This window comes from Solanum dulcamara, chromosome 11 (assembly GCF_947179165.1).
Source record: "Solanum dulcamara chromosome 11, daSolDulc1.2, whole genome shotgun sequence".
Lineage (NCBI taxonomy): Eukaryota > Viridiplantae > Streptophyta > Magnoliopsida > Solanales > Solanaceae > Solanum > Solanum dulcamara.
In genome coordinates, this window is record NC_077247.1 from 62353673 (window position 1) to 62367663 (window position 13991).

At 34.5% G+C, this 13991-nt stretch overlaps 2 protein-coding genes across 2 annotated transcripts; one reads left to right on the forward strand and one right to left on the reverse strand.

The window, feature by feature from the left end:
- The first annotated feature begins 8515 nt into the window (after positions 1-8515).
- LOC129874224 (glycosyltransferase family 92 protein RCOM_0530710-like) lies at positions 8516-10828 on the forward strand. The gene is made up of 2 exons (XM_055949482.1): positions 8516-8949; positions 9140-10828. The coding sequence occupies exons 1-2, from the start codon at positions 8793-8795 to the stop codon at positions 10639-10641; spliced, it is 1659 nt and encodes a 552-aa protein (XP_055805457.1). The 5' UTR covers positions 8516-8792; the 3' UTR covers positions 10642-10828.
- Positions 10829-11381: 553 nt separating this feature from the next.
- Positions 11382-13521, reverse strand: LOC129874225 (putative E3 ubiquitin-protein ligase RING1a). Its single transcript, XM_055949483.1, has 6 exons — positions 13138-13521; positions 12928-13010; positions 12611-12855; positions 12478-12527; positions 12310-12384; positions 11382-11967 (listed from the first exon to the last, which is right to left on the reverse strand). The coding sequence occupies exons 1-6, from the start codon at positions 13344-13346 to the stop codon at positions 11469-11471; spliced, it is 1161 nt and encodes a 386-aa protein (XP_055805458.1). The 5' UTR covers positions 13347-13521; the 3' UTR covers positions 11382-11468.
- Positions 13522-13991: the final 470 nt, after the last annotated feature.

Genomic DNA, 13991 nt, shown 5'->3' on the forward strand with positions numbered 1-13991 from the left:
TTGTATTACTAATTTTGACATAACTTGTATAGAAAATCCATTTACCTTTGTATAGAAATCCATTTACTATCTTATACAAGATAGAATGTGGGATAAGAATATATGTATTATCGATCAACAATATATAGGGTTAAAGACAAAAATAACCTTAAATTATGCAAAATATGAAATAGCAATTCTATATGATAAATGTATCATGCATAACAATCCTTTTTGTATTATAATACGACCCATGTAAAGCAAGCTAATTATTAAGAATTGTCTAAAGCATATTACTCAGGAAGTCTTCCTGAATAACATTTTCTGATACTAAGATGGCTGGTTGAATTATAATACTCAAATGGATGAGATTCCCTTAAATGGTCCCTTAAAAGCTGGCTTGTTTTGTCGTTGTGGCCAACTCCTTTTAATTTGTCCATCCATTCAATACAATTCAAAGTACTACTATACTAAAGGGGAAGATACAGAAGATACACCATATTATCATTACAATTATTATGTTTAGTGCTTTCGTTTGTTGCGATTTAATAATTGTCCGTTAAATATTTTATAAACTTTGAACTCTTCACTATCAAAAACCAACAACTCCAAACTTGACATGTGTTGAAGATGAAAAAGTCTCACAATAATAGTTAATAAAATGAGTGGTTTCTTTACATGATATTCGAGCAGGATCGATCTTAAAAGATATTGGACCTCCAAATTAAATTATTGAAAAATGAAAAAAATTCACATCGATGGTTAATGAGATGGATGGTCTCGTTATATGACAAGATGCTTCTTCAAAGTTCAAACAAGAACTAGACAAACGCAACTAAAGAATCTTTTAGTATATAGAGTTTCTTTTTCACTTAATAATTGCCTAATATAATAGGTTGATGGAATCCATCTATTAACCATACATAAATGGGGGAACCATATGTGATGATATAATTGATTTGATCCAAAAATTAAAATGAAGAGTTTTCACTATCACTGAAGATTAATAGGTTATAGAAAGCAACTTGCTTTAATAATTATTTGTACGTACATTTGCTATACAAAATTATTTTAGTTGGCTTTTAAGTGGATTAATAGTGTAATCACCAATAAATAAAGAGTATTAATTTTAAATCTAAAAAATCATGATAATTTCCAAATAAGAATAAAAGATACCTCTTTCTAGTGAATGAGACTAGAGGGGGAGATTTATAGGTCCAGTCCCCATTAATTTCAAAAGTAAAGCTTGTTCTTTTGTTTGGTCCTGACTTGCCAATTGCAAATTGCAAATGTTGGTCAAAGAAAGTGGCGAGGTTGGTGGGAAGAATTCTTATAAAAGGAACTCTTCAGCTCCTCATTTTATACAATCAAGATAGAGAGAGAAAATATTAGAGAGTAAAAGTGAGGTATTTCATAGACTATAAGAAAATAATTTGTGAAGAAAAATATAATGTGAGCGATATTTTAGTAAAGTGGAAAATCAAAAGATTGTTATTCCTTTTGAGTGTGATGTGGTCACTTTGAGTATTGTACTCATGACTATCCAGCGTAAATTTTTTTACTATAGTGATATCAGTTGCTCCTCATGGCCCGTGGTTTTTTTCTTATTTAAAAGGGTTTCCACCTAATTAAAATTTTTGGTGTCACTATTTTTCGATTTTATTTCTATTATTTTGACCATATATATTTTAGTGTTAATCCGCATTTTCCCAACATCCTTATCATTAAATACCTACCTAAAATACTACTGGTAATCAAATTCAAGAACAAATATCCTATTTTTACTGATTTGATACAAACAACATGTGCTAATAAATTTGGATTTGGCTTCTCTGGTAGCCAATCCGTCCGATTCGTCCAGTTGGGTATGCTTACGGAGAAAAAGTATAAATAGTAAGAGCAGTCAATTTTGAACAATTGCAATTTGCACAAGTTAGCTGCTTCGTCAAAGATCCAACTAAAGAAAGAGCGGAATTTCAGATCAAACTTTTGACATCAAAGGATCCATTTATGACATGTATTGTTTATTTGTTTTTCCACCAAAAGGAAATTAATTAATATCTCTACTTAAAATAATTATCATCAAAATTAAGGAATAAAACAAATACTACTCTATTAATTATTTGAAGAAAAAGTATTAAGAGAATGTTGAGTTCATGTAATACATGCATGCAAGTTAGTTATTCGCTAATGATTATATTGATTTGACTTAATTAAGAGAGCAGTTTTTAGTTTGTTAATGAATTACTCACGACACGTTCCACCAACGACCGTTCGTTTATTGCCTCACGAAGAGAGAACTACCTCCCCATTTTCTCTTTCTAAAATTAAAGATTGAAATATTATAAAGATATAAGTATTACTCCTGTATATATGGAGTAAAAACTGAACATGATGGGTGGATGAATCAGAAGACGACATGTGGGCAAAAGGACACGTCAAGCATGGCTCAATACAAATGATATCGACCATTATTCTTGAAACGGGACTGATAAGGGTGATTTTTGTTCATAGAAAATTCGGAGTTATGGCGTGGTAGAATTCAGTATCGCTTCGATGAGCTTGTTTAGCTCTGGAAATATGGACATGCATTCACTTGGTCATGATCGATCAAAAATCTAACCATCGTGAAAAAGTCTAAGATCTTTGTCAGCTGTTAATATATAACTGAAATAACTTATAATTAATGGACTTTATGAATGCAGGATATATTTTGTTTCCTGAAATTTAGTTATATATAGTATCTTATCTTCTTATTGAAAGATCATCTGATTTCGGAAGAAAACACGAACATCATATTCATACTTTGTAACCTTAAATTCCATAGTTGCAAAACACACCAATCTCATGGCTTTTTCAACAACATTTGTCAACCATCAATGTCAAAATCCAGGCTTTATTTATCTAATTCATCTTACTTTTTATTTAGCTACTATTGCATGTTTTAGTTTTTAATCATTTTAATAATTATCACTTTAAAAATTCAACATTAAATTTAGCTATACTGTTCCGCCTAAACCTTTAACATTTTAAAAAAGTACTACTTTTTAATAGTGTTCAAATTTCAAAAAAACATCTAATAAATATGAATAGGTTAATAAATTATACCTTGTATTTATTATTTGTGGTCTCTACTCTCTATATACCCATAATTTCCCCTGTTTGACCAATATAAGATAAAACGTACGTAGGGCAGGGCCGCTACTAGGGACCCAAAACGACAGTAACAACAGATTTAAATGTGTGAGAAACAAAAAAACAGAACAAGTACGTACACACGTGATGCCGATTAATCATTGGAGTGGAGTAATCATTGGATATATCGATAGATGAGTGACTCATAAATAACCCTACATTGTCTCTTTGCAAACTTCCATTTTACTGGGAAATTGTTGACAAAATCATGGGAACAAAATTAAGACACACCAGTACTGATGCTTCCACATACAACCAAGCATCTTTTATTTGTATTTATTTGTTATATACATCGGTTGACCAACAACAGTGAAAAGATAATGACATAATTAAGTTACTTATTAAGACAATTGCAGGCATATATTTTTTTGGTAAACAACATTGACAACCTAATTAAAAAGATAACATACTGTAATAAATTAAACTACTAGCATTATGATAGTGTAACAATTAATCTTTACATTACTTGATGCTTACTACTTAAATCCAAAAGACCAATATCAAATTCATGTAATGACAGAGGAATGTTTCGGTTGTTTGAACTTTGAATGTAGTTATTGTTGTTATATCTAATATTAAAAATATTAATATAACTACAAACGATAACCTCAAAGTTAAAGGGATAGCAATGGAGTGGGGCGAAGCGGGTTTAAGGCTATGCAGGATGGATGTGGGTTAAAGATTATGCGGGGCAGAGTGGAGCAAGGCGGGTTGAAATATATTTTTTTAAAAGTTTGAAGTAGTATAGGAGTGGCAAAATCAAACTCAGTCCACCCAACCCATTTAAGTTTGGGTTGGTTATTGACCCACCCTTTCATTAGCTCAACCTATTTCAACTATTAAAAATTGGATTGACATGTAATCCGAATTGGCTCATGAGAAATCTTGTTAAATTTTTATTTTTTTTCAATTTGATATGTTATATATAGACACCATAATAAAGAAAAAGAATAGTTTTATGAGGTACTAAAATAGTTTAAAATAATTAAGCTTAGTAAAAATTGGGTTGGATTGGGTCTTGACCCGTTATATAACTCATTACGTAACCCATTTTGACCCAAACAAATTTAGGTTGGGTTGAGTCTTGACCCAATTATTGTCTTAACCAATTATGATCCGCCCAAACTTGACCCAACATGCCCAATTGCCACCCCTAATACAGGGCGAAGTGGGTTGCAGATTTACCGAAAATATTATTTATTATTTTTTATCAGTCATCAAAAATAATGTTTTCCTGAGTTATATGTTTTCTTTACATTAATAGAATTAATTAGATTTTGAAAACCTATTCATATTAAACTTTGACTTATAATTTTCAAATTAAATACATTAATATCCTATAATTAAGAGCTATCCTCGACTGATTCTCTATTTCACAGAAAATTGGCATAAGTTTATTGATTCCCTATTATATATAAATTACTCCACTATATATGTTCACGAAAATGACAGAATAACTTAATGGCAACTGGATTTGGGCGAAGAAGTAAGGGAAAATATCAAATTTTCACAAAATTGATATGGAAATATTCATCGTTATAATATTAACCGAAAAAACAGTTATGAAAATTTGATATATATTACTCCTCATTTATCTGGATATCATATATATTTAAAATAGAAAATATTTTTTGGTTAAAGAAGTCACGTAGTGTGGGCCGGGTGGATTTACCTGAAACGGGGTAAGACGTATTGAAAACAACAAATTCTCCCATACAGAACGGATTTGAACTCTTTGCGGGATATAACCGCCCCGCCCCCGTTTTTCCATCCCTACTCAAAGTTTGCATGTATCAATTAAATGCCCTAGAATGGGGTGGTATTTGCACTTTTCCACCTAGCGCGGAGAAAAGTAGTTCGATCTTCTCTCAGAACAACAAATTAATACAACAACAAAAATTCAATGAAATTCCACAACGTGGGGTGAACAACAAATTAATAAACTAATAAAAAATGGAAATTTCCAATTCTAGTTGGACATGGAACACACGAGGCGGCTTTTAGTGTCAAGAGTCAAATGTCAAATTTCTAATCAATTGCATTTCATATATTAGTCAATCCATTTAATGTGTCCAACATCTGCTTTACAACATATCCTATATGTTGCTTTTAGTCCAACAAATAATAATTGTTCTTCTTTAATAGTTTAATTAAGTGATGTTAGAGTTACGTACACTCATATTGTAAATTTCTTCCACACTACGAATTACTTCATTTGATTACATATTATATGGAAAAACTATTTAATTACACAAATATTTCTATCATAAATATTAATTCACTCTATAGTTTAAAATAATTATATATTATCTTATTAATTAATAATTTTATATCAAATTTCAAGACAAATACACCATTTCTTCAGATTTCAAGTTAGATACATGTATCTTTAATATTAGATATATTCTGAAATACAAATATTTAGGGAGATAGGAGAGAGGCGAGTGAGAGAGTAAGCATGTATCTCTTAATACTAGATTCGTGTATCTTTGATACCATATACCTTCTGAAATACAGATACATAGGGAATAGACGAGAGAGAGTTAGTATATCTCAGATACATGCAACTCACACTTGAATACAATTTATTCAAAACAAATTACACATAATTACCACATGTATTCGAGATACATGTATTTGAATGCGCCAGTTATATAAAGATGGCGAAGTAAATATCGTATAAAACGTAATTTTTAATACTAAAATAAAGGCACATAATTAAATCCTGAACTAATGATATTTATTTTGTTTGCTCTAATAATATTCGAAACAAGAGTTTGGGGTTTTGGCACAAGGCCCAATATCATAGGCCCATCATTATCAAGAGTCCGTGGATCAGCCGCCAGGAATGTGGTCCCTGATAACGTCTTAAGGCCGGCCGCCGGCTTTTTTTGGATATAATTCGACCGGATGAAAGGGATAAAACCGTAAAAGTGGCTGTTCTTTTTTCTTTTTCTTCTTCTTTTTTCCTCTTAGTTGTTTCTAGGGCAGCCTAATCAAAATCTCAATCATGACACATGCAACTCAAATGACAATTACTTAATGTTGATCCATCTAAAGTTTGATAATGACCATATCTAACATTGTAGCTTAAATATACCAAACTTTTCCCTCTAATTATTACTACTACTTTCTTACTCCCTCCGTTTAATTTTATGTTTTTAATCTAACTCGAAATGAAACATAGGATAAATTTTAATATGAAAGCATTTTTAAAACTAAAATCAGAATTTAAATGGATCGACCTTATCACTATTCTCATTATAAAACTTTACAAAGATAGGAAATCCAACAGTAGTGCTGTACTTTTCTCTTTGAAAGAAAAAATAAGTCTTTGATGCAAAAGTTTTCTGTCTTTCTGAAAAATTGATAACCCACTAAGCTCTAAACTAGTCCAATAAACATGCCTGTCCTTTTCGTCATTTTAATTTATTAATTTTGGTTTATGGTACTATTTTTCAACGACGAAAGAATGGTCTGTGAGGAATTATGTGTCGCAATTATCTACATTGGCCAAATACATAAATACCCCTTTAATTTGTTTTTATTTTTTATTTTGGTACTTTATTATAGCATTGTTCCATTTTAACCCTTCAACTCTATCTTCAATGTATCATTAAAACACAATATATTAATTTTATAATTTCTTTATTTTTGTTTATGTTTTTCAACTGCATTTTTGCATTTTAAAAATCGATGTCTATCCGTTAGTTTTCGTAAAAATTTAATAATAAACGGATGAATATGGATTTTTTTTAAAAAAATAATTTTCTTTTGCGTGAAAAATAACTTCTATGTATTTTTGCGTCAAAAATAACTAACGAAAGTGCGTCGAGTTTCTTTCTTAAAAAGTCATTGAGTACCAGACGAACAATAAATTGTCAAAATGAAAAATGAGGGCAAGTTAGAGAGGCTCTTCATATATTTGGCCCTTTTTATTCTATAACAACAACAACAATAATAATAAATAAACATATTTTTTTAGAGTGCAAGTTCAGTGAGACACCTCAGGAGGTTGGAGCGGAAGTTAGACTTGGTGACCAGGCCATCCAAAAGAAAAGTAGTTTCAAGTACCTTGGGTCTACCATGCAAGGCAGCGGGGAGATTGACGACGATGTCACACATCGTATTGGGGCAGGGTGGATGAAATGGAGGCTCGCTTTCGATGTGCTATGTGACAAGAAGGTGCCACCACAACTTAAGGGCAAGTTCTACAAAGTGGTGGTTAGACCGGTTATGTTATATGGGGCGGAGTGTTGGCCAGTTAAGGTTTTTCACGTTCAAAAGATGAAAGTAGCCGAGATGAGAATGTTGAGATGGATGTATGGGCATACCGGGAGCGACAAGATGCGAAAAATGCGACTGAGATGGTTTAAGCATGTGAAGAGGAGAGACACAGATACTTCAGTGAGGAGGTGTGAGAGGTTGGTCATAGATGGTTTCAGAGGAGGTAGGGGTAGGCCGAAGAAATATTGGAGAGAGGTGATTAGACAGGAAATGACGCAGTTACAGCTTACCGAGGATATGACCTTAGATAGGAGGGTGTGGAGGACCCACATTAGGGTAGAAGGCTAGTACATAGTCTCGTTATTCTTCCCTATTAGTAAGCGCATTAGCGCACTATAATTTCTTTTGTGGAGGACTCAAATTAGGATAAAAGACTAGGTGACTTATCCTTACACCATAGTAGTTGTAGTTCTGCTCATTGTTTATTGCCATTTGATTTCTGCATTGTATTGTTGTTTATAGGTGTGGGGCCGTTGTACTTTGATTATCTTATTTATTTATATTAGTTAATGTCTCTTTCTTTCCATACTATTCTACCATGACTTTCTCACTTTTGCTATTTCTTGTTTTCATCTTGTTTTCGATATGCTTGTCCCTATCTGACCTTTTATCTTGTTTTCCTCTCTTGAGCCGAGGGTCTTTCGGAAACATCTGTCCTACCTTTCAAGATGGGGGTTAGGTCTGCGTACACTCTACCCTCCCCAGACCCTACATGGTGAGATTATACTGGATTTGTTGTTGTATATTTTTTTAGTTTGGATTTAATTGATATTTATGTTCTTTAAATTTGAATGTGTATACGTAAAGACTTAAATTCCTATCAAATTAAATAAATAGACATACGGAAATTGCCACATAAGATACATATGCCTATTTATTTAATTTTATATAAATTTAAGTTGTACACATCAAAAACTGAAAGTACATAAATATCAAATTAAAGATCCCACAAAAATGGAATTTTGTACAATCCATTGAAAGAAACAGCTGAAGTGGCAGTTGATGCTGTTTCCGTATTATTTGGTTTAGTCTTGAACTTTCTTTTCTGGGGGAGGTTTCTAGTTTCTAGTTTCTAGTAAACCATAAAAACTGATTAGAAAAAGAGAGAGTGTTTATTTTTTAGTTGTTGATATTGAAATAAAATAAATCAAAAGAAGGAAGTTGCAACGAAGTGGGTGACCTCGTAACCTGTTTCTTATTGGCAGAAACACTTAAGAGACTATTTGACCACGTATAAATTCTGCGACTAATATGCTCAAAACCCGACTACACCAAGACGATGATCATCATCGCCAGGGGTTGCTCAATTTGAATCATTAACATCGTGGGGTATGGCTCAAATTCCTTTCTTTGGAATCAAGCATCATCGTAAGAAACGTGCCGTTTCCGCAGCAGTTCAAATTCCGAGGAAATCTTTCTTATGGTGTACTCTTCTTCTTTTCTGTTGTGCTGCCATTACTTTTTCTTCTCTTCGTTTCTTCTTTCGAGGTAACCTTCCTGCTTCTCTACTAATTATACTTTGTTAAATTATATCCAGTTTTTATAGCCGTAATTATTTGTTTGCTTGTATGGGAGCGGTTAATATTTTTGAAATATAATGATTGATTAACATTAAATATCATACTAATTTGATTATTATTAGATATAATAAAGTATCTTCCGTTTTTGCGAGCTACAGGGTTTCATCCATGGCGGCCGGAGGCAACTACGGCCCTAGCCAGTGTTAAACAGAACATCTCAGTTATAGAAACCGTCGAATTCCCGGACGAGGCTGTTGTTTTCCTAAAAACCCCTCCTTCAACTCCCTTATTCACCAAATATGACCTATACTGCCTCTACCTTAATCCTGACTCTTATCAATCTCCTGAATCAGTTGAAAACGATGAATTATTGGGCCAACAGCTTGTTCGTTGTCCCCTGATTAAGCCACGTGGAGTGCTGACGTCACTTTCCGTCAAGCCCACCGGTTACACCTTCTCAATTGGTCCATCACGCCGGTGGAATTCGTTGGCCTATGAGGCGATGATCGATCGCGATAACACGACCATCGTGTTTGTCAAAGGGTTTAATCTTCGTGGTGGAAAACTATCGAACGCTTCAAAATTCAAGTGTGTTTATGGTTGGGATGTTAAGAATCCCAAATTCGTGTTACAATCAGATGTTGTATCCGTTGCTCAAGAAGTTGTTCGATGTTATACCCCAATGAGCATACTTAATAATCCACAGAGGTTTATTGATATTAGTAACATGAATCAGCCCATTAAGGTTTCTGTTAGAATGATTGGTAAGGAGCCTTTAGAGTCCATAGCGAGTCCTAAACACCGTCTGGAGCTTAACTTGCCAGGTCAAAAACAGCACCATATGTGTGTCTGCACAATGTTAAGAAACCAGGCCAGCTTCTTGAAAGAGTGGATCATGTACCATACTAGAATCGGAGTACAACGTTGGTTTATATATGATAATAACAGCTTGGATGATATTGATGATGTCATTAAGGTATTATCGATGGATGGGAACATAAATGTGACCCGACATATTTGGCCTTGGATCAAGACTCAAGAGGCAGGTTTTGCTCATTGTGCATTACGAGCTAGGGATGTGTGTGAGTGGGTTGGTTTTATGGATGTCGATGAGTTCTTCCACTTGCCTACTGGTTTGTCATTGCTTGACATATTAAGAGACCAATCAAAGAGTAAAGTTGCTGAGTTGCGGGTGTCATGTCATAATTTTGGACCATCCGGTCTCAAAAATCTCCCGACACAAGGGGTCACCATGGGGTACAATTGCAGGATGATTGCACCTGAGAGGCACAAGAGTATAGTGAAACCGGAAGCATTGAATTCAACACTAATCAATGTGGTTCACCATTTTCATTTGAAGTCTGAGTTTAGGTATGCCAATATGGATAGAAATGTGCTGGTGATTAACCATTACAAGTATCAAGTTTGGAATGTGTTCAAGCAGAAGTTCTACAGGAGGGTGGCTACTTATGTTTCTGATTGGCAACAGGACAAAAATGTTGGGTCCAAGGATCGTGCCCCGGGATTAGGGACACGAGCTGTTGAACCACCAGATTGGTCTAGTCGGTTTTGTGAAGTTATTGACACTGGCCTTAAGGATCGAGTAGCAGAGATGTTCACCAACCCGAACACTGGCAAGTTACCCTGGCAAAATCACTGACATGACTTGGAGCCTGAAATTATTTAATTTAAGACGCAACAGAAGTTTCTGACTTTTGAGGATACAGGGGAGTTCATTTCTTTTTTCTATTTTATTTGTACATGTAATAGTCGATATATTCTTTTTGTACATGAATTTACGTCACAAACAAAGGTAATATGAAAATGAAAGTTGATTGTTTAATGTACCTGTACTTGTGTCGGTGAAAGTCAAAACCATTTTTTAGCATCCCTAACGTTGCATTTCTTTGTGATGCAATGAAAATTATTATAAAGCAAATAATTGAGCATTGCCAGAATGTTAGTAGGTACAGGGAACATGTGATGACTTCTTTCTCATATTATAAGCTTTTCAATTCCTTCATCCAACATTCTCTTATCCTCTCTGGAGGCAAAATAATGAAGGAAAAAAAATAGAATCCCGTCTCCAATAGTATTATCTTATTCGTATATCTGCTGTTATAGTTATTGGATATATAATTCATTGGGCCACCATCAACGTAATATATTGCTTCATTATCTCATCATTGCTGATCCTTTTGACTTGATCTGCAAGATGCTGGCATGGACAAGAACAACCATTCATAACAAAGCAAAAGATGTATTTGATATAAGAACATTACAACTAGCTATGGATAATGGGTACTTCATGAGGAGTTAAAGGACCACCCTTTCAGTTTTTCAAAACATTACAACTAGCTATGGATAATGGGTACTTCATGAGGAGTTAAAGGACCACCCTTTCAGTTTTTCAACAAATACCTGTATATGTTTCTTAATATAAGACAACACAATTCCAAGTGCAACGGAAAAAAAAAATACAAAATTTTATGATCCACGGCTTCCTCTAACACGAATGTTAATGGCTCTTGATGCCATAGCCCTCAAATTTGCTCTGGCTAGAGCAAGGGAGCTCCTGTACTGCTCATCAGCAGAACTTCTTGTCCTGAAGGATTCCATGAACTCATCTCTCTGCAATCTTAGCGCCAATGCAGCATCCTCGTCCTGGATTGGTAACACCCTCCTCGAGCTATTGTCTCGATTTCTGCTTGGCATTCCAGAAGCTCGGGCACTTTGTCTTCTCATGGCGCGAGAATTTCTTCTTTCTTGACTACTAGGACCAGATTCTGGACTGTTAAGTAGCAGGACTCTTGTCGTTCTGCTGCTAGTGATGTTAGAATGAGTAGCAACAGCTCTTACTGGACTTTGACGTTTAGCTTCTCTACCACTCAAATCTGCAGCTGCTTTTCTTGTTTCTACTTCTTTGGGAAACAACAGTTGAATTGTATTCCAAAGTACTGTGTTTACAGTGCATGATCTACCATTGCTGCAAAAAAGGTCAAGTTCAACATGAATATGTCATACTTGAAACAATTGAAGCACCATGATTAATCCTTTTCAAACTTATTTATTACTCTCTCTGTCTCAGTTTATTTGACACTTTCTTTTCGAGATCCAAACTACGTAAACTTTGCAACATAGTACTTTTCATATACTTTTTGGATATCTAAAATATAATTTTAAAATACAAAGTTGATCTAATCCAATTTAGCTTCAAAGAATAGTCAAATTGAATATAAGGAAGTGAAAGATGCCAAATAAATTTGGGACGGAGGGAGTATAACATTTTTACGGAGCAAACTGAAATGAAAAAGCATCCTAACAGTACCTGATAAGCTGCCTGCACTTGGGACATTTCTTTCCACATTTATCAGCAGCGGATCGCAAGCACTTCTTACAGAAACTACAGACATAATTAGTCAGAGTCAATTACTGAAAAAGTCTACGCATATTGATTTATGAATCTATGTTGATGAGGATGCCGTTAAGATCGTACCTGTGACCACAAGGAGTGGTACTCGGTTCGAAACAGATCTCCAAACAAATCTGCAAATTCAAAGAAATCATTTTTATACTGAAATAGGAAGACCAACAACAAGAAGAAAATAAGAACGGATTATAATTCTTACAGCGCAACAAAGCTCTTCACGAAGTCGATCAATGGAGGGAAATGCTGCTGCAGAAGAAGAAGAAATAGAACACCCCTGTTCCTCCGATGCTTCAGCTACTTTCGTTTCTGCTTTCTCAATGGATTTTGATTCTATCTTCTTACTAGAAGATGAAACAGAACAGCCCTGTTCTTCCGATGCCTCAGCTCCTTTCTTGTCTAATTTCTCAATGGATGTTGATTCAGCCTCCTCCTTTTTCTCGCTTTCTGCAGAACTTCAACATCAGGATACAATCCATTATTCATAACACAAGCTCTTCTTGAAATCCATGATTTTACCTTGCTTTGCAGTGTCATCTTCGTCGAGATCAAGAACAGTCGCAGTTATGGATGCAGGGCTCCTCTTCTGAGCCCTTCTTTTCCTGAAAAGATCACAAATTTTAAGCATTTCCGAATAACACAAACAAAAAAAGGAGTGACTGATAATCCAATCAAAGAAAGTACAGGCGATCTATCCGATTAATTGATTGGATTCACTAAAACTCATACCTTCTTGAATTTGTTGGGGGAGTCTTGAAATGCAGCAAATCAGAACGTTTCTTTTGTTTAGGAAGACGATCGGGGGTGTCTTCGACAACAAGACTGGCAATGAGAAGAGCCTCTTCATCCCAACCAGCCATAGCAGCCACCGATCGGAACTTGGGGCTGAACAATCCTTCAACTTTGTTGTCTCCATTATTCCCTGCTTCGTTCACCATCCTAATTCTCTCTCTCTCTCTCTCTCTCGTGATGAAGACTCTAGGGTTTTAAGTAACGGTCATATTTCTTTTGATTTTGGTTTGGCGTAACGGCTATATTAGCACCGATCAGGTGTGTTATGGTACATGCAGTATCCTGAGCTCTTCCTTTTGTATCTCTTTTTTGCTTCTTTTTTTTTTTTTTCATTTTCCAGTACGCTTTTGCTTATATTCTCGTCTCTGTTTGGCTACTTTCATATGATTTTTTTCCCCTTTTCATAATGTTTGATATGCTATACTTGAACCAATGGTCTATCGAAAACAATGTTTCTATCTTCATAAGATAAGGAGTAAAATTGTGTACACACTACCCTTCCCACCACCCACTTGTGAGATTATAGTGAGTTGTTGTTCAAACTTAGCATAGATCTTTTTTAACATGGTCTATTTTTAGCATTAACTTAAAAGAAAAAAAAAACATGAGCAATCTTTTAAATCCGAGGCTATCCTCAGACGAATTAGTGTTTCATTCACACTGGGAGATGAATCCAGAATTTTAAGTTCATAAATTCTGGACCATAACACGTTTGCAACAAAATATGATGATTGAATCACACATCAAAGCTGGTGGTGAACTACAGAATCGAAGCCAGATCAAACTACAGA